Source organism: Xiphophorus maculatus, chromosome 24, assembly GCF_002775205.1.
Source record: "Xiphophorus maculatus strain JP 163 A chromosome 24, X_maculatus-5.0-male, whole genome shotgun sequence".
Lineage (NCBI taxonomy): Eukaryota > Metazoa > Chordata > Actinopteri > Cyprinodontiformes > Poeciliidae > Xiphophorus > Xiphophorus maculatus.
This window is the reverse complement of record NC_036466.1, coordinates 2,620,832-2,645,682: the sequence shown is the minus strand read 5'-3', so window position 1 is coordinate 2,645,682 and position 24,851 is coordinate 2,620,832. Positions and strand designations below refer to the sequence as shown.

Below are 24,851 nucleotides of genomic sequence, written 5' to 3'. Positions count from 1 at the left end.
TCTGCTGTGAAAATGGATGCTGCTGGTTATCACTAAGTGTGTGCAGAACCTGGAGACCTTGAGCTCTGATTAATGCCAGGCAGATTTTCTCTCTCCATTACCGACACGGACAGCGGTTTAGCTGCGAATTTCAGATTGTCGAATCGTTTTGAATGGATACGCCGTCTCTGTGGCGACGAGGAATTTCATGCCAAGACTCTTGACATGGTTACGATGAATTTTAAAATTTTATTTTTTATCTGGTTGAGGACGGTGGAGGCATTTCTGAGGCTTCAAGTGAAAAACATCTCCTTGGTTAAGTTGAGGGTTTGTCCCATTTAATCATCTGGGCTTATTGAGTGTTTTGAAAATCTTCTCTTTTCTTTTCATGAAAATTACCAACAGAAACGCCTGGATTCAGGCTTTTTGCAACATGGGTCAAAATCAGTGAATTTGAACTATTTGTGAGCTGAAACAAAAATAATTTACAAAACAATTGAGTATCACAAAGAATTTATATAAGAACCTTTTGCACAATAAATAAAGCAATTAGAGTTTTTGTAAAAAAAAATCTTCACATTTGTCCTGCTAAAAAAAGGGCATCTTTTTGAGGTTGTTTGGGGGAAAAAACAAAAAAGTCAGAAAAACACAAAACAGGATTTGGGTCATTTTTGTTCAGATTTTGAGTATTTAGCCAAGTTCATTAAATGAATTAAAAGCAGATTGGGGTTCATCTAAGTCAACTTTTTTTTAAAGGTTTTGTTGGCTATAGCGGCCCCCATCTAATAGGAGTTCGACAGGAAAGAGGGCAATGAGAGGGGGAAGACATGAGGCGAACGTCACCAGGCCGGGAGTCAAACCCACAACCACTGGCACGAGGACCAAGGCCCCAAGGCCCCAAGGCCCCAAGGGCCGTGCCTTGCCCCTGCGCCACCACAGCAGTAAGTCTACTTTTGAGTGTTTCTATGCTTCGTTGCATCAAAGGTTTCCCATTATAGGAAGATTTTAAATTTATTTGTAATAATTTTGCACTAATTAAAAACAGAAAAATCTCCATCAGTATGAGCCTCCGGTGCTGAAAGGCCCATTTTTGAGCTTCTTAGTCTCTATGTTTGTTGCAAATGGGTTTAACTAAACTTGTACTCTGTAAAAATGTGGAAGTACATCTTAGTGTGATTTAAAACAGATTTACACTGTTTTTCTATCTCAGTCATTTTCTCATTTTTTTAGATGTATAAATTTTTGTAATTAAATTCAAATCACAAAATTTGAATTGATTCTAAGACGAAGTTATCACTTTGAATTAATACTACTATTAGCCAAATATAATTATAGACTGACATAAATATATGGGACTGATTGATGTGGAAAATAATAGTTTTGTGTGGATTCACATATAAATCTACACATAATAATAATAATAAAATGAGTAAGAAGATAAAGAACTCACTATAAAGTGTGTTTTGTAATTCTATTCTGCCTGTAGCACTTTGAGCTTCCCTTTTAAAGTTAATATATGCAAATGCAACCAAATGAAAATTCAGTTTCTGAACTTGAACCATCTTTGTGCTGCTGGTAGTAAAGAAAAGCGGACCTTACCTTTTGTACATATTTCTGTCCCTCACTCATAATAACATTAACATATTAGGAGTTTTTGAACTGTATGCGGTGGAAAACAAAGCTAATGTTCGACTTGCACAAGCAGTTAGTGTGAGGTCTGGTAATACTTACATCCAGCGCCTCCTGCAGCTTCTCCGCTCCCCCCTGCAGGTTTTCCACGTCGTCCAGTTTCTGCTCTAGCTGGTCCAGGAAGGCGTTCTCCTGCTCCAGGTAGGACAGCAGCTCACACCAGCATGCCCACACCTCCTGTGGAAACCACACAGACACGCACAGAAAGTCAGGAGACGTGGAACGGAAATGAAAACGCTGCTCGACATCTGCGTGTTTGACCAAGTTTCGGTTCATCTGGAAACGAGCTAAAGTTCTAGTTTTCCCATTTGTTTTACCCGACAACCAGTGATGTGAGTAACGCGTTACTTAGTAATAGCTTACAATTAAGTGTTGGCAAAGATCAATGTAATTTTCACAGCGTTGTTGTTAGCAGCAGCTGCTGAAAGTAACTAAAAAAGTTACTTTTAATATAACTTAGTTACTTTCCTAATCAAGTAGTCAGTAATCTAACTGAGTTACTTTTTCAAGGAGTAATCAGTAATCCGGTTAAAGTTACTTTTTCAAAGTAACTATGCCATCACTGCCGACGACAAACATGTAGTTCCTGTTAACAAACTTGAGCTTCTTCCAACTTGTGCAAGTCAAGAGGTTTGAGGGACAAAAAAAGTATAGATTTTTAAAAATAATTTTCTGATGTCTGGTTTCAACTGTAAACGACACTTAATTTAGCCTTTTAATTAAAGAGAGTGCACTGTGCAGTTTGAATATCAACCACTTTCAAGAACTTTTTACAAAAATCAAGCATTTTCAAGGATTTCAAGCACCCTAATTAATGTCGTTTTCATCTGAACTGCATTCTGACTATATAAAAAATTTTCTAAATCAAAATTCGCCAATAATCTGTCAAGTAGACGAGGGTAGATGATGTACCTCTAGAGTTTTACATTTTCCATCCAGGCGGCTACACAAACGCTGGTAGTTGGCTGTTAGTATGTCCAGCTCCGAGCGCAATGCATCGTGGGCAGTGGGCGGGGCCTTGCCGATGAAACTGTTGACGCTGTCCGTCAGGAGTTTGACCTTTTGCTCCTTGGAGTGGACCTCCTCCTGCGCCCTCTGAGAAGTGGAGGGAAAAATATAAATATGAAAACATTTTCACAAAAGCAAGGCCCTTTTCTAAACTAACACGTATATAATATATCCATACAGATTTACTTCCCAGTGGGGTTCGAAGCAGAAAAAGAGAACAAATAAAGGAGAGTAGGAGTATAAAGTATGAGTGAATTTAAGGAGATTTAATCAGATTTTTTTTTAACTTTTGCACTCAGCAGGGTGAGACATTTCTTCTGCCGAGGCTGTTGGAGATATCACAAAGCAAACAGTGCCACAGGGGGAATTCGCAAATCTATTGTATTCAAGTTATGCAAGCTAAACACAAAAAAAGACGTTGGCAGTGGATGGAAAGTCGATGCAATTTGATACAAAATTGAGGAATCCGGGGAGCAGAGCGAAGCCACTGACGAATAGGAAGGAAGACGGAGTGAAAGAAGGATTTCGACAATAAAAGCCCGGCAGCCTGGAGGCGTCATCAGCTCTGAATTATTCACCATCATGGAGGGAGAGACAAAGAGGAGGGAGAGTCCATCAGAGCCCAGGAGTCCATGGGAGTCAAAGTGGAGAGGGATTTCACAGGAGAAGTCTTTGAGGAACATCCAGGAGCAGTCCATAGGCCTTACATATTCTGTGTGGGGTTTATTGGGGCCTGCCATGCAAAGCAATGGCAGGAACCTATTGCTATTCTCCCAAGAAAAGTTTCTTTATTATTATTGGGGCCTGCCATGCAAAGCAATGGCAGGAACCTATTACTATTGTCGGAGAGAAGCGTCTCTTTAATATTATTATTATTATTATTGGGGCCTGCCATGCAAAGCAATGGCAGGAACCTATTACTATTGTCGGAGAGAAGCGTCTCTTTAATCTTTATTTTTCTTCCGTAACCGTTAATGCGGCTCGTACCGCTGGGTGCACACCTACAAATGAGGTATCAAAACGTGCAGAAAATTCACGCCATTGGAGCTATTACTTCTGGTGGGATTTGGGCTTAACGTGGCGACATAATTCGCAAAAAACTACGAAAAAAACCCCATTATAACTCAATGGGAAAAATCCTAGAAATACCCTATTTTTGAGGATTTGCTGTGTCGTCACAAATTCACCTAGAAATGCCATTCAAATTTCATTTTGTAGATACGTCTGTGATCTCTTCGAAAGTGAAGACGGCTCGTCGATACCAGTTATGGTTTGTCCACAATTTGCCTCTAAGCGACCCAAAGTTTCTCATTTTTGCTCAAATTAGAGTGACAGCCGACCTCGGATCAGATATGGGCACAACATTTCTTTCTCTCATCACTGTAAATGCTCTGAGTGAGTTACAGATATGAATCTCGGGACTATCGCAGAAGACACATTGAACTGTCATACGCTCGAAACGCTTTTCGAATATGTATTACGGTTCCCGAACAAGAAGGATTTGTTTCCAATGCTTTTTTTCAGTAAAGTGTGTTTGCTCAAACACACTTGTGTGTTTGAGAGCTCACAGCTCAGAGCTCACACCTGCTGAGACCATTATTTGCCATAGCAACGGAACTCAAGAGGCTATTGGCTGCTGATTTGGACTACGAATACGCATCGCTGTAGTTCTATCTATCCTCAGTTGAAACAGATCAGGACTGAGAACTGGCCTTTAGAACTACTGCTGCTATGGGCTGTATATAACTGATTTAACTCAGTAACTGTTACACATGGGATTAGTTTGGAACTTTAAAATGGAGAATAATAATTTCAAAATAAAAGCCTTGAATATTTTTACATCAGGTAATTGCTGTTTTTGGCTTTATATGACTTTTTCATCCAAAGCACTGTTACACATGGGATTAGTTTGGAACTTTAAAATGGAGCATAATAATAATTTCAAAATAAAAGCCTTGAATATTTTTTACATCAGGTAATTGCTCTTTTTGGCTTTATTTGACTTTTTCATCCAAAGCACTGTTACACGTGGTATTAGTTTGGCCCTTTGAAATGAAGCATTCTGAAAATTTCAAAATAAAAGCCTTGAATAATTTTACATGACGTAATTGCTCTTTTTGGCTTTATTTGACTTTTTCATCCAAAGCACTGTTACACGTGGTATTAGTTTGGCCCTTTGAAATGAAGCATACTGAAAATTTCAAAATAAAAGCCTTGAATATTTTTACATCAGCTACTTGTGTTTTGAGCATTATATAACTATTTTAACCCAAGGACTATTACGCATGGGATTAGTTTGGCCCTTTGAAATGAAGTTTAACAAAACTTCCAAAATAAAAGCCTTGACAACATTTTAAATCGTACCGAACGGTGCACGTCCGCCTCGCTTAACGTTCTTGCGGTTCTCCGCGTGCCACTGCTTACGTCGCGGCGTTCTTTGGCGTCGACGCCGATTTGTGGCGCGACGACGCCGGGCCCGAACCCCACGGCCGCGCCTTGGCAGGCCCCGGCTAAATTTCTTCCGAAATTTTCTAGTTATAGAACTTTATTTTTCTTCCGTAACCGTTAATGCGGCTCATACCGCTGGGTGCACACCTACAAATGAGGTATCAAAACGTGCAGAAAATTCACGCCATTGGAGCTATTACTTCTGGTGGGATTTGGGCTTAACGTGGCGACATAATTCGCAAAAAACTACGAAAAAAACCCCATTATAACTCAATGGGAAAAATCCTAGAAATACCCTATTTTTGAGGATTTGCTGTGTCGTCACAAATTCACCTAGAAATGCCATTCAAATTTCATTTTGTAGATACGTCTGTGATCTCTTCGAAAGTGAAGACGGCTCATCGATACCAGTTACGGTTTGTCCACAATTTGCCTCTAAGCGACCCAAACTTTCTCATTTTTGCTGAAATTACAGTGACAGCCCATCTCGGTTCATATCTGGGCACAACATTTCTTTCTCTCATCACTGTAAATGCTCTGAGTGAGGTACAGATATGAATCTCGGGACTATCGCAGAAGACACATTGAACTGTCATACGCTCGAAACGCTTTTCGAATATGTATTACGGTTCCCGAACAAGAAGGATTTGTTTCCAATGCTTTTTTTCAGTAAAGTGTGTTTGCTCAAACACACTTGTGTGTTTGAGAGCTCACAGCTCAGAGCTCACACCTGCTGAGACCATTATTTGCCATAGCAACGGAACTCAAGAGGCTATTGGCTGCTGGTTAGGACTACGAATACGCATCACTGTAGTTCTATCTATCCTCAGTTGAAACAGATCAGGACTGAGAACTGGCCTTTAGAACTACTGCTGCTATGGGCTGTATATAACTGATTTAACTCAGTAACTGTTACACATGGGATTAGTTTGGAACTTTAAAATGGAGCATAATAATAATTTCAAAATAAAAGCCTTGAATAATTTTACATCAGGTAATTGCTGTTTTTGGCTTTATTTGACGTTTTCATCCAAAGCAATGTTACACATGGGATTACTTTGGAACTTTAAAATGGAGAATAATAATTTCAAAATAAAAGCCTTGAATATTTTCACATCAGGTAATTGCTTTTTTTGGCCGTATATGACTTTTTCATCCAAAGCAATGTTACACATGGGATTAGTTTGGAACTTTAAAATGGAGAATAATAATTTCAAAATAAAAGCCTTGAATATTTTTACATCAGGTAATTGCTGTTTTTGGCTTTATTTGACGTTTTCATCCAAATCACTGTTACACATGGGATTACTTTGGAACTTTAAAATGGAGAATAATAATAATTTCAAAATAAAAGCCTTGAATATTTTTACATCAGGTCATTGCTTTTTTGGCCGTATATGACTTTTTCATCCAAAGCAATGTTACACATGGGATTAGTTTGGAACTTTAAAATGGAGAATAATAATAATTTCAAAATAAAAGCCTTGAATATTTTTACATCAGGTAATTGCTGTTTTTGGCTTTATATGACTTTTTCATCCAAAGCACTGTTACACATGGGATTAGTTTGGAACTTTAAAATGGAGCATAATAATAATTTCAAAATAAAAGCCTTGAATATTTTTACATCAGGTAATTGCTCTTTTTGGCTTTATTTGACTTTTTCATCCAAAGCACTGTTACACGTGGTATTAGTTTGGCCCTCTGAAATGAAGCATACTGAAAATTTCAAAATAAAAGCCTTGAATAATTTTACATGACGTAATTGCTCTTTTTGGCTTTATTTGACTTTTTCATCCAAAGCACTGTTACACGTGGTATTAGTTTGGCCCTTTGAAATGAAGCTTAACAAAAATTTCAAAATAAAAGCCTTGAATATTTTTACATCAGCTACTTGTGTTGTGAGCATTATATAACTATTTTAACCCAAGGACTATTACGCATGGGATTAGTTTGGCCCTTTGAAATGAAGTTTAACAAAACTTCCAAAATAAAAGCCTGGACAACATTTTAAATCGTACCGAACGGTGCACGTCCGCCTCGCTTAACGTTCTTGCGGTTCTCCGCGTGCCACTGCTTACATCGCGGCGTTCTTTGGCGTCGACGCCGATTTGTGGCGCGACGACGCCGGGCCCGAACCCCACGGCCGCGCCTTGGCAGGCCCCGGCTAAATTTCTTCCGAAATTTTCTAGTTGGGGCCTGCCATGCAAAGCAATGGCAGGAACCTATTGCTATTCTCCCAAGAAAAGTTTCTTTATTATTATTATTCTTTATTTTTCATCCGTAACCGTTAATGCGGCTCATACCGCTGCGTGCACACCTACAAAAGAGGTATCAAAACGTGCAGAAAATTCACGCCATTCCAGCTATTACTTTTGGTGGGATTCGGGATTAACATGGCGACATAATTCGCAAAAAACTACGAAAAAAACCCCATTATAACTCAATGGGAAAAATCCTAGAAATACCCTATTTTTGAGGATTTGCTGTGTCGTCACAAATTCACCTAGAAATGCCATTCAAATTTCATTTTGTAGATACGTCTGTGATCTCTTCGAAAGTGAAGACGGCTCGTCGATACCAGTTATGGTTTGTCCACAATTTGCCTCTAAGCGACCCAAAGTTTCTCATTTTTGCTCATATTAGAGTGACAGCCGACCTCGGTTCATATCTGGGCACAACATTTCTTTCTCTCATCACTGTAAATGCTCTGAGTGAGGTACAGATATGAATCTCGGGACTATCGCAGAAGACACATTGAACTGTCATACGCTTAAAACGCTTTTCGAATATGTATTACGGTTCCCGAACAAGAAGGATTTGTTTCCAATGCTTTTTTTCAGTAAAGTGTGTTTGCTCAAACACACTTGTGTGTTTGAGAGCTCACAGCTCAGAGCTCACACCTGCTGAGACCATTATTTGCCATAGCAACGGAACTCAAGAGGCTATTGGCTGCTGGTTAGGACTACGAATACGCATCGTTGTAGTTCTATCTATCCTCAGTTGAAACAGATCAGGACTGAGAACTGGCCTTTACAACTACTTGCTGCTTTGGGCTGTATATAACTGATTTAACTCAGTAACTGTTACACATGGGATTAGTTTTACACTTTAAAATTAAGCATATTGAAAATTTCACAATAAAAGCCCTGAATATTTTTACATGACGTAATTGCTCTTTTTTGGCTTTATTTGACTTTTTCATCCAAAGCACTGTTACACATGGTATTAGTTTGGCCCTTTAAAATGAAGCTTAACAAAAATTTCAAAATAAAAGCCTTGAATATTTTTACATCAGCTACTTGTGTTTTGAGCATTATATAACTATTTTAACCGAAGGACTATTACGCATGGGATTAGTTTGGCCCTTTGAAATGAAGCATCCTGCAAATTTCAAAATAAAAGCCTTGAATATTTTTACATGACGTAATTGCTCTTTTTGGCTTTATTTGACTTTTTCATCCAAAGCACTGTTACACATGGTATTAGTTTGGCCCTTTGAAATGAATATTAACAAAAATTTCAAAATTAAAGCCTTGAATATTTTTACATCATGTAATTGCTCTTTTTGGCTTTATTTGACTTTTTCATCCAAAGCACTGTTACACGTGGTATTAGTTTGGCCCTTTGAAATGAAGCTTAACAAAAGTTTCAAAATAAAAGCCTTGAATATTTTTACATGACGTAATTGCTCTTTTTGGCTTTATTTGACTTTTTCATCCAAAGCACTCTTACACGTGGTATTAGTTCAGAACTTTAAAATGAAGCATACTGAAAATTTCAAAATAAAAGCCTTGAATATTTTACATGAAGTAATTGCTCTTTTTGGCCGTATATGACTTTTTCATCCAAAGCAATGTTACACATGGGATTAGTTCGGAACTTTAAAATGGAGCATAATAATAATTTCAAAATAAAAGCCTTGAATATTTTTACATCAGGTAATTGCTGTTTTTGGCTTTATTTGACGTTTTCATCCAAAGCACTGTTACACATGGGATTACTTTGGAACTTTAAAATGGAGAATAATAATAATTTCAAAATAAAAGCCTTGAATATTTTTACATCAGGTAATTGCTGTTTTTGGCTTTATATGACTTTTCATCCAAAGCACTGTTACACATGGGATTAGTTTGGAACTTTAAAATGGAGCATAATAATAATTTCAAAATAAAAGCCTTGAATATTTTTACATCAGGTAATTGCTCTTTTTGGCTTTATTTGACTTTTTCATCCAAAGCACTGTTACACGTGGTATTAGTTTGGCCCTTTGAAATGAAGCATTCTGAAAATTTCAAAATAAAAGCCTTGAATAATTTTACATGACGTAATTGCTCTTTTTGGCTTTATTTGACTTTTTCATCCAAAGCACTGTTACACGTGGTATTAGTTTGGCCCTTTGAAATGAAGCATACTGAAAATTTCAAAATAAAAGCCTTGAATATTTTTACATCAGCTACTTGTGTTTTGAGCATTATATAACTATTTTAACCCAAGGACTATTACGCATGGGATTAGTTTGGCCCTTTGAAATGAAGGTTAACAAAACTTCCAAATAAAAGCCTCGACAACATTTTAAATCGTACCGAACGGTGCACGTCCGCCTCGCTTAACGTTCTTGCGGTTCTCCGCGTGCCACTGATCACGTCGCGGCGTCCTTTGGCGTCGACGCCGATTTGTGGCGCGACGACGCCGGGCCCATGCCCGACGGGCGCGCCTTGGCAGGCCCCGGCTAAATTTCTTCCGAAATTTTCTAGTTATTCTTTATTTTTCATCCGTAACCGTTAATGCGGCTCATACCGCTGCGTGCACACCTACAAAAGAGGTATCAAAACGTGCAGAAAATTCACGCCATTCCAGCTATTACTTTTGGTGGGATTCGGGATTAACATGGCGACATAATTCGCAAAAAACTACGAAAAAAACCCCATTATAACTCAATGGGAAAAATCCTAGAAATACCCTATTTTTGAGGATTTGCTGTGTCGTCACAAATTCACCTAGAAATGCCATTCAAATTTCATTTTGTAGATACGTCTGTGATCTCTTCGAAAGTGAAGACGGCTCGTCGATACCAGTTATGGTTTGTCCACAATTTGCCTCTAAGCGACCCAAAGTTTCTCATTTTTGCTCATATTAGAGTGACAGCCGACCTCGGTTCATATCTGGGCACAACATTTCTTTCTCTCATCACTGTAAATGCTCTGAGTGAGGTACAGATATGAATCTCGGGACTATCGCAGAAGACACATTGAACTGTCATACGCTTAAAACGCTTTTCGAATATGTATTACGGTTCCCGAACAAGAAGGATTTGTTTCCAATGCTTTTTTTCAGTAAAGTGTGTTTGCTCAAACACACTTGTGTGTTTGAGAGCTCACAGCTCAGAGCTCACACCTGCTGAGACCATTATTTGCCATAGCAACGGAACTCAAGAGGCTATTGGCTGCTGGTTAGGACTACGAATACGCATCGTTGTAGTTCTATCTATCCTCAGTTGAAACAGATCAGGACTGAGAACTGGCCTTTACAACTACTTGCTGCTTTGGGCTGTATATAACTGATTTAACTCAGTAACTGTTACACATGGGATTAGTTTTACACTTTAAAATTAAGCATATTGAAAATTTCACAATAAAAGCCCTGAATATTTTTACATGACGTAATTGCTCTTTTTTGGCTTTATTTGACTTTTTCATCCAAAGCACTGTTACACATGGTATTAGTTTGGCCCTTTAAAATGAAGCTTAACAAAAATTTCAAAATAAAAGCCTTGAATATTTTTACATCAGCTACTTGTGTTTTGAGCATTATATAACTATTTTAACCGAAGGACTATTACGCATGGGATTAGTTTGGCCCTTTGAAATGAAGCATCCTGCAAATTTCAAAATAAAAGCCTTGAATATTTTTACATGACGTAATTGCTCTTTTTGGCTTTATTTGACTTTTTCATCCAAAGCACTGTTACACATGGTATTAGTTTGGCCCTTTGAAATGAATATTAACAAAAATTTCAAAATTAAAGCCTTGAATATTTTTACATCATGTAATTGCTCTTTTTGGCTTTATTTGACTTTTTCATCCAAAGCACTGTTACACGTGGTATTAGTTTGGCCCTTTGAAATGAAGCTTAACAAAAGTTTCAAAATAAAAGCCTTGAATATTTTTACATGACGTAATTGCTCTTTTTGGCTTTATTTGACTTTTTCATCCAAAGCACTCTTACACGTGGTATTAGTTCAGAACTTTAAAATGAAGCATACTGAAAATTTCAAAATAAAAGCCTTGAATATTTTACATGAAGTAATTGCTCTTTTTGGCCGTATATGACTTTTTCATCCAAAGCAATGTTACACATGGGATTAGTTCGGAACTTTAAAATGGAGCATAATAATAATTTCAAAATAAAAGCCTTGAATATTTTTACATCAGGTAATTGCTGTTTTTGGCTTTATTTGACGTTTTCATCCAAAGCACTGTTACACATGGGATTACTTTGGAACTTTAAAATGGAGAATAATAATAATTTCAAAATAAAAGCCTTGAATATTTTTACATCAGGTAATTGCTGTTTTTGGCTTTATATGACTTTTCATCCAAAGCACTGTTACACATGGGATTAGTTTGGAACTTTAAAATGGAGCATAATAATAATTTCAAAATAAAAGCCTTGAATATTTTTACATCAGGTAATTGCTCTTTTTGGCTTTATTTGACTTTTTCATCCAAAGCACTGTTACACGTGGTATTAGTTTGGCCCTTTGAAATGAAGCATTCTGAAAATTTCAAAATAAAAGCCTTGAATAATTTTACATGACGTAATTGCTCTTTTTGGCTTTATTTGACTTTTTCATCCAAAGCACTGTTACACGTGGTATTAGTTTGGCCCTTTGAAATGAAGCATACTGAAAATTTCAAAATAAAAGCCTTGAATATTTTTACATCAGCTACTTGTGTTTTGAGCATTATATAACTATTTTAACCCAAGGACTATTACGCATGGGATTAGTTTGGCCCTTTGAAATGAAGGTTAACAAAACTTCCAAATAAAAGCCTCGACAACATTTTAAATCGTACCGAACGGTGCACGTCCGCCTCGCTTAACGTTCTTGCGGTTCTCCGCGTGCCACTGATCACGTCGCGGCGTCCTTTGGCGTCGACGCCGATTTGTGGCGCGACGACGCCGGGCCCATGCCCGACGGGCGCGCCTTGGCAGGCCCCGGCTAAATTTCTTCCGAAATTTTCTAGTTTCCTTTCCCTTATTGTTTTTGATTGTTATTTTTGGATACTTAAAATATCTTCAATGTGCTAATTGTTCTTTACAAAATCAGAAAAATACTTTTTACTGTTTTCCCCCACAAAATTAAGACCCCTATGATTCGTTTTATGTCAGGTCATATTGTATAAAGATTCAACCGAAGATCAGAATAAAACAAAAGGATCGAAATGATCCACTTATGTCCCATTATACATCCCATGACGACAGTATACAACCACATGCTGGTGCTCCTAGACAACATCGTCCCATCTTCAGGCTGCGTCCCTCCCAAAAGAACAAGCTGTACTTTTTGAATTCGCTCCCCGCTCAGACATCTTTCCACTTTCCAGCAGCTCTCAGAGGCATTATCAAAATTGTTCAGAGCGGGACTTTTTCCATGGAAATAAATATTTCATAAGACATTGCCAGCTGATGCTCAGTCAAACTTTTTCTGGTGAGTTATTATTTTCAGTCAGTGTCCAGCTAATGCCTAAAACATTTCTAACAGTCGAATATGACCAAGTGCTTTTTTTTTTTTTGGTCAGTTTATTAGAGTTTTGGAGTATTGTCTATTATGATCCAAAACATCACCAGTTAGCTTTAGCCTCTGATGATCCTGCTGAACACACTAATTCTGTCAGTGGTCATAATGTTTTGCTTGGTCGATGTATATTTGTATGATAGACTTCAAATATTTATACTATAGCTCAAGTGATTTGTGATAATACAAACAAAATTTCCTTTAAATATTTGTGATGAGTGATTAGATGCATTCTGATTCGGTGACATTAAAAAGTTTGTCTAAACAAATGAATAAAATGTCGGTGTTGATGCAAAACGATGTATTTACTTTATTTCCCAAACGTGTGAAGATTCAAAATTCAAACCTCAATCGAAATAGAGAACTGAGTGCTTTAAAGGGAGGACCAGAAGTCCTGGTCAAGTCCTGGTCATGTTGTCTTAGCTAGCATGCTAGCTAAGACAACATGTAGCTAACATGTTGTGTTAGCTAGCACAGCTTGTTAGCTAACACAACATGTTAGCTAGCACAACATGTTAGCTAGCACAACAAGTTAGCTACATGTTAACTAACAAGACTGTCCAAAAAGTCAAGATCTTCTGCTACTGAGGACTGAGCAAGAGAATTATCAGTGCAGACTTTAGCTTGGTCAAAATTGTCAAAAGATACATGCTAGTGTACTGTATCTGAGCAAAGAATGAGGTGAAGACTTTTGGACATGTGTCATATAGAAGTCTGTCCAAGAAAGCTTCAGGTCAAGACTGGACAGCAGTAGCTAAAGTTAAGATTCTCGGATTAATCTTCCTTTTGATTGTTTGGGACACATACTTTGAGTCCTCTACGGCAGTGGTCCCCAACCTTTTTAGTACCGCGGACCGGTCAAGACTTCGGAAATTTGCTGCAGACCGGGAGGGGCCAGGGGGGTTCACACACCGACACCGATGCTGTTGCTGCTGTTTCTACATCATTCTGCTGCTTGTGGGTTCAATGTTGACGCTCAAAACGTAACCGACAGAATCCGGTTGAAAGATTTTCAAAATAAAAGATCCTCCAGACTCAATACATAAAATGGAAGTATTTAATTATTTCTTGCGTAGCCCGGTACCAATTGGTCCATGGACCAGTACCGATCCGCGGCCCAGGGGTTGGGGACCACTGCTCTACGACATCAACAAAGAAACGATCTTTACATGGATTATCATACAACCAAAAGGTTGAATTTTTCATGTCTTATGATCTTACATGTTGACAAACACACCTTGAGCTCCTCGACTGCCTTGCGTAGCTCCTCAGGTGTCTTGTATGTGAAGTCTCTCTCCAGATAGTCTTCCTCAGCCTGGTTTATCCATTCTTGCATTTCCTGCATCTCTTTCCTCAACGCCATGGTCTTGTCAAGGCCCCCTTTCAAGGCCGACTTCTTTGCATAGGCCTACACAGAGAAGGAAAGTGAATGCAAACCGGATTGCAGAAATTTGAAGACAACCTTGTGTGTGGTGGTTGTTGTTGCGTACCTGTTTGCATACATTCCCCCACTGCATGTTCAGGTCATCCAGTTCTTTCTGGATGTGGATGGCAAAGGGTGGCTCTGCTTCTTTCTTAAGGTACAGACCCACTTCGTTGATTCCGTTCACGCTGGGTTGGATGGTGTGGATGTCATTCACCAGAGCCTAGTCAAGGTAGAGAGAGCAAAGAACAGGAATCTACGCATTGAGACAGTTTGATCCAAAAATTGTGCCTGGACGCTTGTTTTCTTACTGTGCACTGCTCTAACTGTTTCTCCAGAGCCTCAGAGTCTCCCAGAGCGGGCCACTCCTCGTTCAGAAACACATCCACATCTGCCATCCACTTTTTCAGAGTCTTCACGTCATTCTAGCAGAGAGAAGTAGACAGGAGGTCAGAGTAGAACACACACATGGTTTGGTCCACACAAATCTTGAAAACATGAACCATCTCTTGAGTCTCACCTCAAACTGCATCAGTTTGGCCATGAGCTCCTGGATTCTCTGGACGCTGTCTGTCAGAGTGGAGCCCAGTCGTCTCCAGCGGGCCATTATGGCGTCTATCTCTAGGCGATACCTTCAACACAAGAGAAACTCCTGTAGCCATTACAAATTGTCAGTCAACCAAAGTGTTTTTCAAAACACACTCCTTTCAAATTTCAAGCCACTGAAGTCTTTGTGTTTCCCTAAACATCCCAATATGGCTTTTAGTTGCCCACCTTTATTCATCATGTTGACTTTTTAGCTAAAGGCGCTTGAGACCGTTGTCTCTATGTTACCTTTACCCTTACAATGACATTTGATCTTCCTTTGTCTTACTTTTGGCTGATGTCTGGTGGAGCTTTCTGAAAGACCTGCTCAACAGCTGATGTCAGGTAGTCAACCTCGCCCTGGTGTTCAGCCAAGGCCGCCTGGAGAGCCTGAGAGGGAGGCAGAGATGGACAACGTGAGACCAAGAAGACAAAGAAATGAACAAGAAAATAAGGTGTGAAGGGGCCTTTCTGTCGGAAGACATTTTGCTTTGTGGTGATAAACACATGGAGGGAAATCTGGGCCCAGTTTTGAGATGGTGTCAAACACACAGGTACCCAAATGTGCAAGGAGTCCGAGTCAGAGAGTATTAGAAAAAGCACGCCATATTAGGTTCTTGGTAAAGTACAATTTCTAGTGTCTGCACTACAGAAATGTAGCTACTTTAATTTTTCTTGGCTTGCATTTTGGAACTGTTTGAAATTCCTCCTCAAATGATTTTGCCTGAAATGTAGAGAACTTAGACACACACTTGCTTTTCCATGAAGTAATTTTATATTATATGGTTCAGATATAAAGAATTTACACAATCATTAATTCACCATCAAAGCGTAAAATACGCTTTATTGCCCAAAGTATTGGGTCACTTGTCTTTTTATTCAATATGGCCTTGGTCCACCCTTTGCAGCTACAACAGTTTTAACTCTTCTTGGAAGGTGACCTACAATGCTTAGGAGTATATTTTTGCAAGGGTTTAACCTTTTGACACAAAATTACAGGTGTTCAGTCATGTTGGAACAAAAGGGGAACATCTCCAAACTGTTCTCAAAGAGCATCCGATTGATTTTCTCAACCTTTTGTTGTCTCATGATTATTTATCTGAAATACCTGTTTGACAGGTATTTCAGATAATTTCCTTGTTGTATTTACAGATTCCCTCTCTTCAGTGAAAACTGTTCCTCAGTCACATCATTCTTGTCAGATAAATTCACTGAACTTCCCACCGCTTTTAATGATTGGATGCTGGTTTCAACCCGGGTGTTGAGAAGCTCACTTCTACGTTTACCTGCACAGATAATTTGGTCACTACGGCTCCAGTCGAGACTAATCGCAACCATCCATTTGTGCACCGAGTTGTGATTGTAGTCGAGCTGAGCAAAAATGGAAAAAAAAACCCGACATGTTCCTCTAGGGATTTTAAAAATGACTGCTCATTAAATGATCAAAAAGACTAAAAAGTCAAACGATTTCTCTAATCTTGCCTTATTAAACAGCCACAGGCTTCAGATTCTCCTCAATGTTTTAAACTCTGTTTTTAAAGAGGTCAAATGTCCTGTTGCTGATAAACATCTCTTAATGCAGGCTGCCTTTAAACAGGCTGAGGTGCTGATCCTTAATGGGACTGTTTCCAAGGTTATGGAGAAAAAAATGTTTTTATTCAGGTGGAAACATTTTTTTTGGATAATAATTGAATTTCTCAAAGGTTCCAGGCTGTTTTTAAATGCGTTCAAAGCACTAAAACAGCTGTTAACTGGAAACTCTGCTGAGTTTAATACCGTAGCTCTCAATCTCCTTTTCTTTTTAAACTAAGTTCCTGAGAAATCTTCATCAACGTCACAATGCAGACCTTCTGTTTGTCCCAGACATATTTAAGCAATGCCACAAAATCAAATCAGATAACATCTCTCATAAAGTTATGTCACGCAGTTCAATATAATCCCGTTTCACACAAGCGGAATATTTTGTGAATGTCATGTCTCCAGTCAATTTCTTTTCTATAACCGAGTTCACATTGTGAAATTCATTTGTACTGAACAACAGGGGGAAACTATTCGCAGATTTAATGAACATCAACTCAAAGTCGTTTATCCCCTCTTCCTGTTTACATCCCTGCACTGCAAAAAAAAAGAAGAAGAAATCTCTCGTGAAAGTGGATGCTGTTGAGTCTAATGACTGAATTATGGACGTGATAAATCCTTTAAGGAGCTGTGGATTCACTGTCATAATCCATCCGGATCATGATTTCATTTATCTCAGCTGGTGTCTTTAATCTATGTTTTCTTAAAAAAAAAAGGGTGTGGGAATAGAAATAAGAACCCCATACCTGAGGAAAAACTCATTTATTTCCCATATAATGAGAGCTATAGGCTACTAGAGGAGAAACAGTTGGACTGAATAAATAATAGCTTATCAGCATGCAGGATGAATCCCTAATTGGGGCCTGCCATGCAAAGCAATGGCAGGAACCTATTGCTATTCTCCCAAGAAAAGTTTCTTTATTATTATTGGGGCCTGCCATGCAAAGCAATGGCAGGAACCTATTGTTATTGTCGGAGAAAGTGTTTCTTTATTCTTCTTTATTTTTCTTCCGTAACCGTTAATGCGGCTCATACCGCTTGGTGCACACCTACAAATGAGGTATCAAAACCTGCAGAAAATTCACGCCATTCCAGCTATTACTTCTGGTGGGATTTGGGCTTAACGTGGCGACATAATTCGCAAAAAACTACGAAAAAAACCCCATTATAAGTCAATGGGAAAAATCCTAGAAATACCCTATTTTTGAGGGTTTGCTGTGTCGTCACAAATTCACCTAGAAATGCCATTCAAATTTCATTTTGTAGATACGTCTGTGATCTCTTCGAAAGTGAAGACGGCTCGTCGATACCAGTTACGGTTTGTCCACAATTTGCCTCTAAGCGACCCAAAGTTTCTCATTTTTCTTCAAATTAGAGTGGCAGCCCATCTCGGTTCATATCTGGGCACAACATTTCTTTCTCTCATCGCTGTAAATGCTCTGAGTGAGGTACAGATATGAATCTCGGGACTATCGCAGAAGACACATTGAACTGTCATACGCTCGAAACGCTTTTCGAATATGTATTACGGTTCCCGAACAAGAAGGATTTGTTTCCAATGCTTTTTTTCAGTAAAGTGTGTTTGCTCAAACACACTTGTGTGTTTGAGAGCTCAGAGCTCACAGCTCACACCTGCTGAGACCATTATTTGCCATAGCAACGGAACTCAAGAGGCTATTGGCTGCTGATTTGGACTACGAATACGCATCGCTGTAGTTCTATCTACCCTCAGTTGAAACAGATCAGGACTGAGAACTGGCCTTTAGAACTACTGCTGCTTTGGGCTGTATATAACTGATTTAACTCAGTAACTGTTACACATGGGATTAGTTTTACACTTTAAAATTAAGCATATTGAAAATTTCACAATAAAAGCCCTGAATATTTTTACATGACGTAATTGCTCTTTTTTGGCTTTATTTGACTTTTTCATCCAAAGCACTGTTACACATGGTATTAGTTTGGCCCTTTAAAATGAAGCTTAACAAAAATTTCAAAATAAAAGCCTTGAATATTTTTACATGACATAATTGCTCTTTTTGGCTTTATTTGACTTTTTCATCCAAAGCACTGTTACACATGGTATTAGTTCAGAACTTTAAAATGAAGCATACTGAAAATTTCAAAATAAAAGCCTTGAATATTTTTACATCATGTAATTGCTCTTTTTGGCTTTATGTGACTTTTTCATCCAAAGCACTGTTACACATGGGATTAGTTTGGAACTTTAAAATGAAGCATACTGAAAATTTCAAAATAAAAGCCTTGAATATTTTTACATGACGTAATTGCTCTTTTTGGCCGTATATGACTTTTTCATCCAAAGCAATGTTACACATGGGATTAGTTCGGAACTTTAAAATGGAGCATAATAATAATTTCAAAATAAAAGCCTTGAATATTTTTACATCAGGTAATTGCTGTTTTTGGCTTTATGTGACTTTTTCATCCAAAGCACTGTTACACATGGGATTAGTTTGGAACTTTAAAATTAAGCATACTGAAAATTTCAAAATAAAAGCCTTGAATATTTTACATGACGTAATTGCTTTTTTTGGCCGTATATGACTTTTTCATCCAAAGCACTGTTACACATGGTATTAGTTTGGCCCTTTGAAATGAAGCATACTGAAAATTTCAAAATAAAAGCCTTGACATATTTTAGATCAGATAATTGCTCTTTTGAGCAATAAATAACTGATTTAACCCAATGACTATTACACATGGGATTAGTTTGGACCTTTGAAATTAAGCTTAACAAAAATTTCAAAATAAAAGCCTCAACATGCCCCTGAGGTTAGTGCACCGCCGCAGGCAGTGCAATAATATTATTCTGCATTATCTGTTTCTCTCAGGTTAGGGAACTGCCTTGCACAGCAAGGCAGTTCATTAGCATTAGCATTTTGGCTTAAATAAGCTATTAGCTATTTATTGGACTTATTAGCCATGTTTAGTATACTGAATGGAGTAAGTCCATTATAGAGAACATCCTAGTGATGTCCCACATGCTAGTGACAGCAATGATGCTAACATTAGCATTTTGCTAACTACTTGCGTTTTCAGCATTATATAACTGATTTAACCCAATGATTGTTATACATGGAATTAGTTTGGACCTTTGAATTGAAGTTTAACAAAAATTCCAAAATAAAAGCCTTGACATATTTTACATCAGATAATTGCTCTTTTGAGCAATAAATAACTGATTTAACCCAATGACTATTACACATGGGATTAGGTTGGCCCTTTGAAATGAAGTTTAACAAAAATTCCAAAATAAAAGCCTTTAATATTTTTACATCAACTACTTGCGTTTTCAGCATTATATAACTGATTTAACCCAATGACTGTTATACATGGAATTAGTTTGGACCTTTGAATTGAAGTTTAACAAAAATTCCAAAATAAAAGCCTTGAATATTTTTACACCAGCCACTTGTGTTTTGAGCATTATATAACTATTTTAACCCAAGGACTATTACGCATGGGATTAGTTTGGCCCTTTGAAATGAAGTTTAACAAAACTTCCAAAATAAAAGCCTTGAGAAAATTTTAAATCGTACCGAATGGTGCACGTCCGCCTCGCTTAACGTTCTTGCGGTTCTCCGCGTGCCACTGATTACGTTGCGGCGTCCTTTGGCGTCGACGCCAATTTGTGGCGTGACGACGCCGGGCCCAAGCCCGACGGGCGCGCCTTGGCAGGCCCCGGCTAAATTTCTTCAGAAATTTTGTTTTTCTAGTTATTCTTTATTTTTCATCCGTAACCGTTAATGCGGCTCATACCGCTGCGTGCACACCTACAAAAGAGGTATCAAAACGTGCAGAAAATTCACGCCATTCCAGCTATTACTTTTGGTGGGATTCGGGATTAACATGGCGACATAATTCGCAAAAAACTACGAAAAAAACCCCATTATAACTCAATGGGAAAAATCCTAGAAATACCCTATTTTTGAGGATTTGCTGTGTCGTCACAAATTCACCTAGAAATGCCATTCAAATTTCATTTTGTAGATACGTCTGTGATCTCTTCGAAAGTGAAGACGGCTCGTCGATACCAGTTATGGTTTGTCCACAATTTGCCTCTAAGCGACCCAAAGTTTCTCATTTTTGCTCATATTAGAGTGACAGCCGACCTCGGTTCATATCTGGGCACAACATTTCTTTCTCTCATCACTGTAAATGCTCTGAGTGAGGTACAGATATGAATCTCGGGACTATCGCAGAAGACACATTGAACTGTCATACGCTTAAAACGCTTTTCGAATATGTATTACGGTTCCCGAACAAGAAGGATTTGTTTCCAATGCTTTTTTTCAGTAAAGTGTGTTTGCTCAAACACACTTGTGTGTTTGAGAGCTCACAGCTCAGAGCTCACACCTGCTGAGACCATTATTTGCCATAGCAACGGAACTCAAGAGGCTATTGGCTGCTGGTTAGGACTACGAATACGCATCGTTGTAGTTCTATCTATCCTCAGTTGAAACAGATCAGGACTGAGAACTGGCCTTTACAACTACTTGCTGCTTTGGGCTGTATATAACTGATTTAACTCAGTAACTGTTACACATGGGATTAGTTTTACACTTTAAAATTAAGCATATTGAAAATTTCACAATAAAAGCCCTGAATATTTTTACATGACGTAATTGCTCTTTTTTGGCTTTATTTGACTTTTTCATCCAAAGCACTGTTACACATGGTATTAGTTTGGCCCTTTAAAATGAAGCTTAACAAAAATTTCAAAATAAAAGCCTTGAATATTTTTACATCAGCTACTTGTGTTTTGAGCATTATATAACTATTTTAACCGAAGGACTATTACGCATGGGATTAGTTTGGCCCTTTGAAATGAAGCATCCTGCAAATTTCAAAATAAAAGCCTTGAATATTTTTACATGACGTAATTGCTCTTTTTGGCTTTATTTGACTTTTTCATCCAAAGCACTGTTACACATGGTATTAGTTTGGCCCTTTGAAATGAATATTAACAAAAATTTCAAAATTAAAGCCTTGAATATTTTTACATCATGTAATTGCTCTTTTTGGCTTTATTTGACTTTTTCATCCAAAGCACTGTTACACGTGGTATTAGTTTGGCCCTTTGAAATGAAGCTTAACAAAAGTTTCAAAATAAAAGCCTTGAATATTTTTACATGACGTAATTGCTCTTTTTGGCTTTATTTGACTTTTTCATCCAAAGCACTCTTACACGTGGTATTAGTTCAGAACTTTAAAATGAAGCATACTGAAAATTTCAAAATAAAAGCCTTGAATATTTTACATGAAGTAATTGCTCTTTTTGGCCGTATATGACTTTTTCATCCAAAGCAATGTTACACATGGGATTAGTTCGGAACTTTAAAATGGAGCATAATAATAATTTCAAAATAAAAGCCTTGAATATTTTTACATCAGGTAATTGCTGTTTTTGGCTTTATTTGACGTTTTCATCCAAAGCACTGTTACACATGGGATTACTTTGGAACTTTGAAATGAAGCATACTGAAAATTTCAAAATAAAAGCCTTGAATATTTTTACATCAGGTAATTGCTGTTTTTGGCTTTATATGACTTTTTCATCCAAAGCACTGTTACACATGGGATTAGTTTGGAACTTTAAAATGGAGCATAATAATAATTTCAAAATAAAAGCCTTGAATATTTTTACATCAGGTAATTGCTCTTTTTGGCTTTATTTGACTTTTTCATCCAAAGCACTGTTACACGTGGTATTAGTTTGGCCCTTTGAAATGAAGCATTCTGAAAATTTCAAAATAAAAGCCTTGAATAATTTTACATGACGTAATTGCTCTTTTTGGCTTTATTTGACTTTTTCATCCAAAGCACTGTTACACGTGGTATTAGTTTGGCCCTTTGAAATGAAGCATACTGAAAATTTCAAAATAAAAGCCTTGAATATTTTTACATCAGCTACTTGTGTTTTGAGCATTATATAACTATTTTAACCCAAGGACTATTACGCATGGGATTAGTTTGGCCCTTTGAAATGAAGGTTAACAAAACTTCCAAAATAAAAGCCTTGACAACATTTTAAATCGTACCGAACGGTGCACGTCCGCCTCGCTTAACGTTCTTGCGGTTCTCCGCGTGCCACTGATCACGTCGCGGCGTCCTTTGGCGTCGACGCCGATTTGTGGCGCGACGACGCCGGGCCCATGCCCGACGGGCGCGCCTTGGCAGGCCCCGGCTAAATTTCTTCCGAAATTTTCTAGTTATTATCTGCTACTCTAATTAAGCTCAGGCTACAGTAAAAGGCTGCTATCAAATTTAGCCGACATACACACACAGGCACGCAGCTACAATGTAATCTTCACTTCATTTGAAATGTAAAAAAAAAAATCAATGCGACTAATACCTTTTGAAAAGCCTTTCCTTTTGAAAGCAAATATACTGTAGATTATTGTTATGTGTTGGGTCAGAAAATGTTCTTTTGTGCATGAAAATTGGGATTGTAATGACTTTCTCACCCCTGTGTGATCGTATATGTGTGTGTGTACGTGTGTGTGTGTTTTCTTGGTAGATATAGAGATAAACTAAGACAGCAACTCGCTCCAGTGGGATTTTGCTCATCTGCCTCCTGTAATTACAGGGCTGTAGATAGACACACACACACACCCTGGTTAAAAAGCCAGGGAGTGTTTTTGTTTTGTTCTTTTTGCTATGTTTTGTAGAGTCTGAAGAAAACATTGGAGAAATTATAGTTAAGAAGTTTGTGTTCATTTCTGATGCATCACCCAAGTAAATACTAAAAAAATAACATTTTGATTCCAACAAGGTCAGTGGTTTTACCAAATGAAGGGCTTAAGCAAAACAATAGCACACACACACACACGCACACACACACACACACACACACACAAATAATTTCCCTCTCTCTCTCTACTGAAAGGTGTGTGAATCTTGATGACTGTTTGCATAGTAAATAGATTTATTTTAATATTTTCTTTTTGACTGCTAAAATACAAACTAAAAACAAGGCCAAATTTCATAAGATGATTTATGATTTTGTCTCAAAGATGGTGTTTGGGCTTCACAAACACACCAGTTCTGAATTAAATTGTGTTACTCTTTGTTGGGTTTTGTGTCAAGGCTGACGGAGTCTTTATGCTGCGATAAAAATACTAATTTCTTTCTACAAAACTGGATGGAAAATTGCACAAAAAATTTTTTCTTTACACAATTTTTTATTGCTAATGAAAATCAAAAACGCATAAAATACAGAAGTATATTCCTATATTTCTACAACTTTGCAGATTACGTCAGTGATTGCATTTCTATTGACCACATAATTGCACAATCTGACATTTTGAAAAGAAATTTGCTTAAATGAAACACGGCAAATTAAAAAAATTAAAAATATTGATTTTGTGATAAAACGTTTAGCCTCTCAGATGAGGTGTTTTTTTTTTGGGATCATACTGATGACGAAGACGACAGCAGGAAGTAGTGAGGGGATGATTTTTAATGACTTATCGAGTGAACAGTCATATTCATGTGTGATTTTGATAAAGTTTCTTCTTTGATGGAAACTTTAAATTGCAAAATTGTTTTCTTTTCTAATACATTAGCACAATACTGACAGCGTTTTGCGAACATTTGTCATGGAAACGCTCTGCTAGTGGAGCAAACCACCAAACCTCATTACTAAAACAAACCAACTGGCTGTTCAGAGAGTTTTATCCAAGTATTTTAATTATGAGACAAGAGTGAAAACAGCAACTTCTTTTAAGTAATTAAAAGAATAATTTGGAGGAAAATAAAAACCACTTAGCAAAGCATTTCAAGTAAACAATTGTCTTATTTTCACTTAGCACTGCTGGAACACAATTTGCATTTATTTGGGAGAAAAGGAACAATTTAGACGCTTCTCATTTAATCCCGCTAAAATGCCCGAGTGCAGAGATCCTCACCCAGACATTTCTGGTTGCATCTCAGCATTTAAAAGCTGAAACTTTCATCTTTCCACTTATTCTTTTTTCTCTCATTCTTTGAAACGAGCTGAAAATCCATCCATCACCCCTAACAACCCCCATAATGAACTTATAGGTAATGTCCTGTTGTGTCAGACACACACAATTTCCTCCCAAGGTTGAAGGCTTAAATCAAGCTTTCGGCTAATGATGCATGGCCGCCATGCTCTCCCTCGTTGCCGTCCTCTGCCTGCTACTTTCAAGTGCAACAGGAAGCATCTCTTTACATGCTGTCTGCCTTGGCTGTTTGCCATCACCGCTGGCGATAAAATGTTACTACTTATAGTAAAAAAGTGATTACAGGCTTCCACAGTTTGGCAGAAACATCAAACCAGCAACATGTTG

At 37.8% G+C, this 24,851-nt stretch overlaps 1 protein-coding gene across 9 annotated transcripts in view; it reads right to left on the bottom strand.

Moving 5' to 3' along the window:
* The window catches only part of dmd (dystrophin), a 248,638-nt gene that overhangs the window by 70,389 nt on the left and 153,398 nt on the right, over positions 1-24,851 (bottom strand). For all 9 annotated transcript variants that reach the window (XM_023329879.1, XM_023329880.1, XM_023329881.1 and 6 more), the window contains 7 exons: positions 15,224-15,324; positions 14,870-14,981; positions 14,661-14,774; positions 14,417-14,572; positions 14,164-14,334; positions 2,581-2,763; positions 1,711-1,845 (listed from right to left, as the gene is read on the bottom strand). In XM_023329879.1, the coding sequence (XP_023185647.1) occupies positions 1,711-1,845; positions 2,581-2,763; positions 14,164-14,334; positions 14,417-14,572; positions 14,661-14,774; positions 14,870-14,981; positions 15,224-15,324 (972 nt within the window). The remainder of the gene's footprint in view (positions 1-1,710; positions 1,846-2,580; positions 2,764-14,163; positions 14,335-14,416; positions 14,573-14,660; positions 14,775-14,869; positions 14,982-15,223; positions 15,325-24,851) is intronic.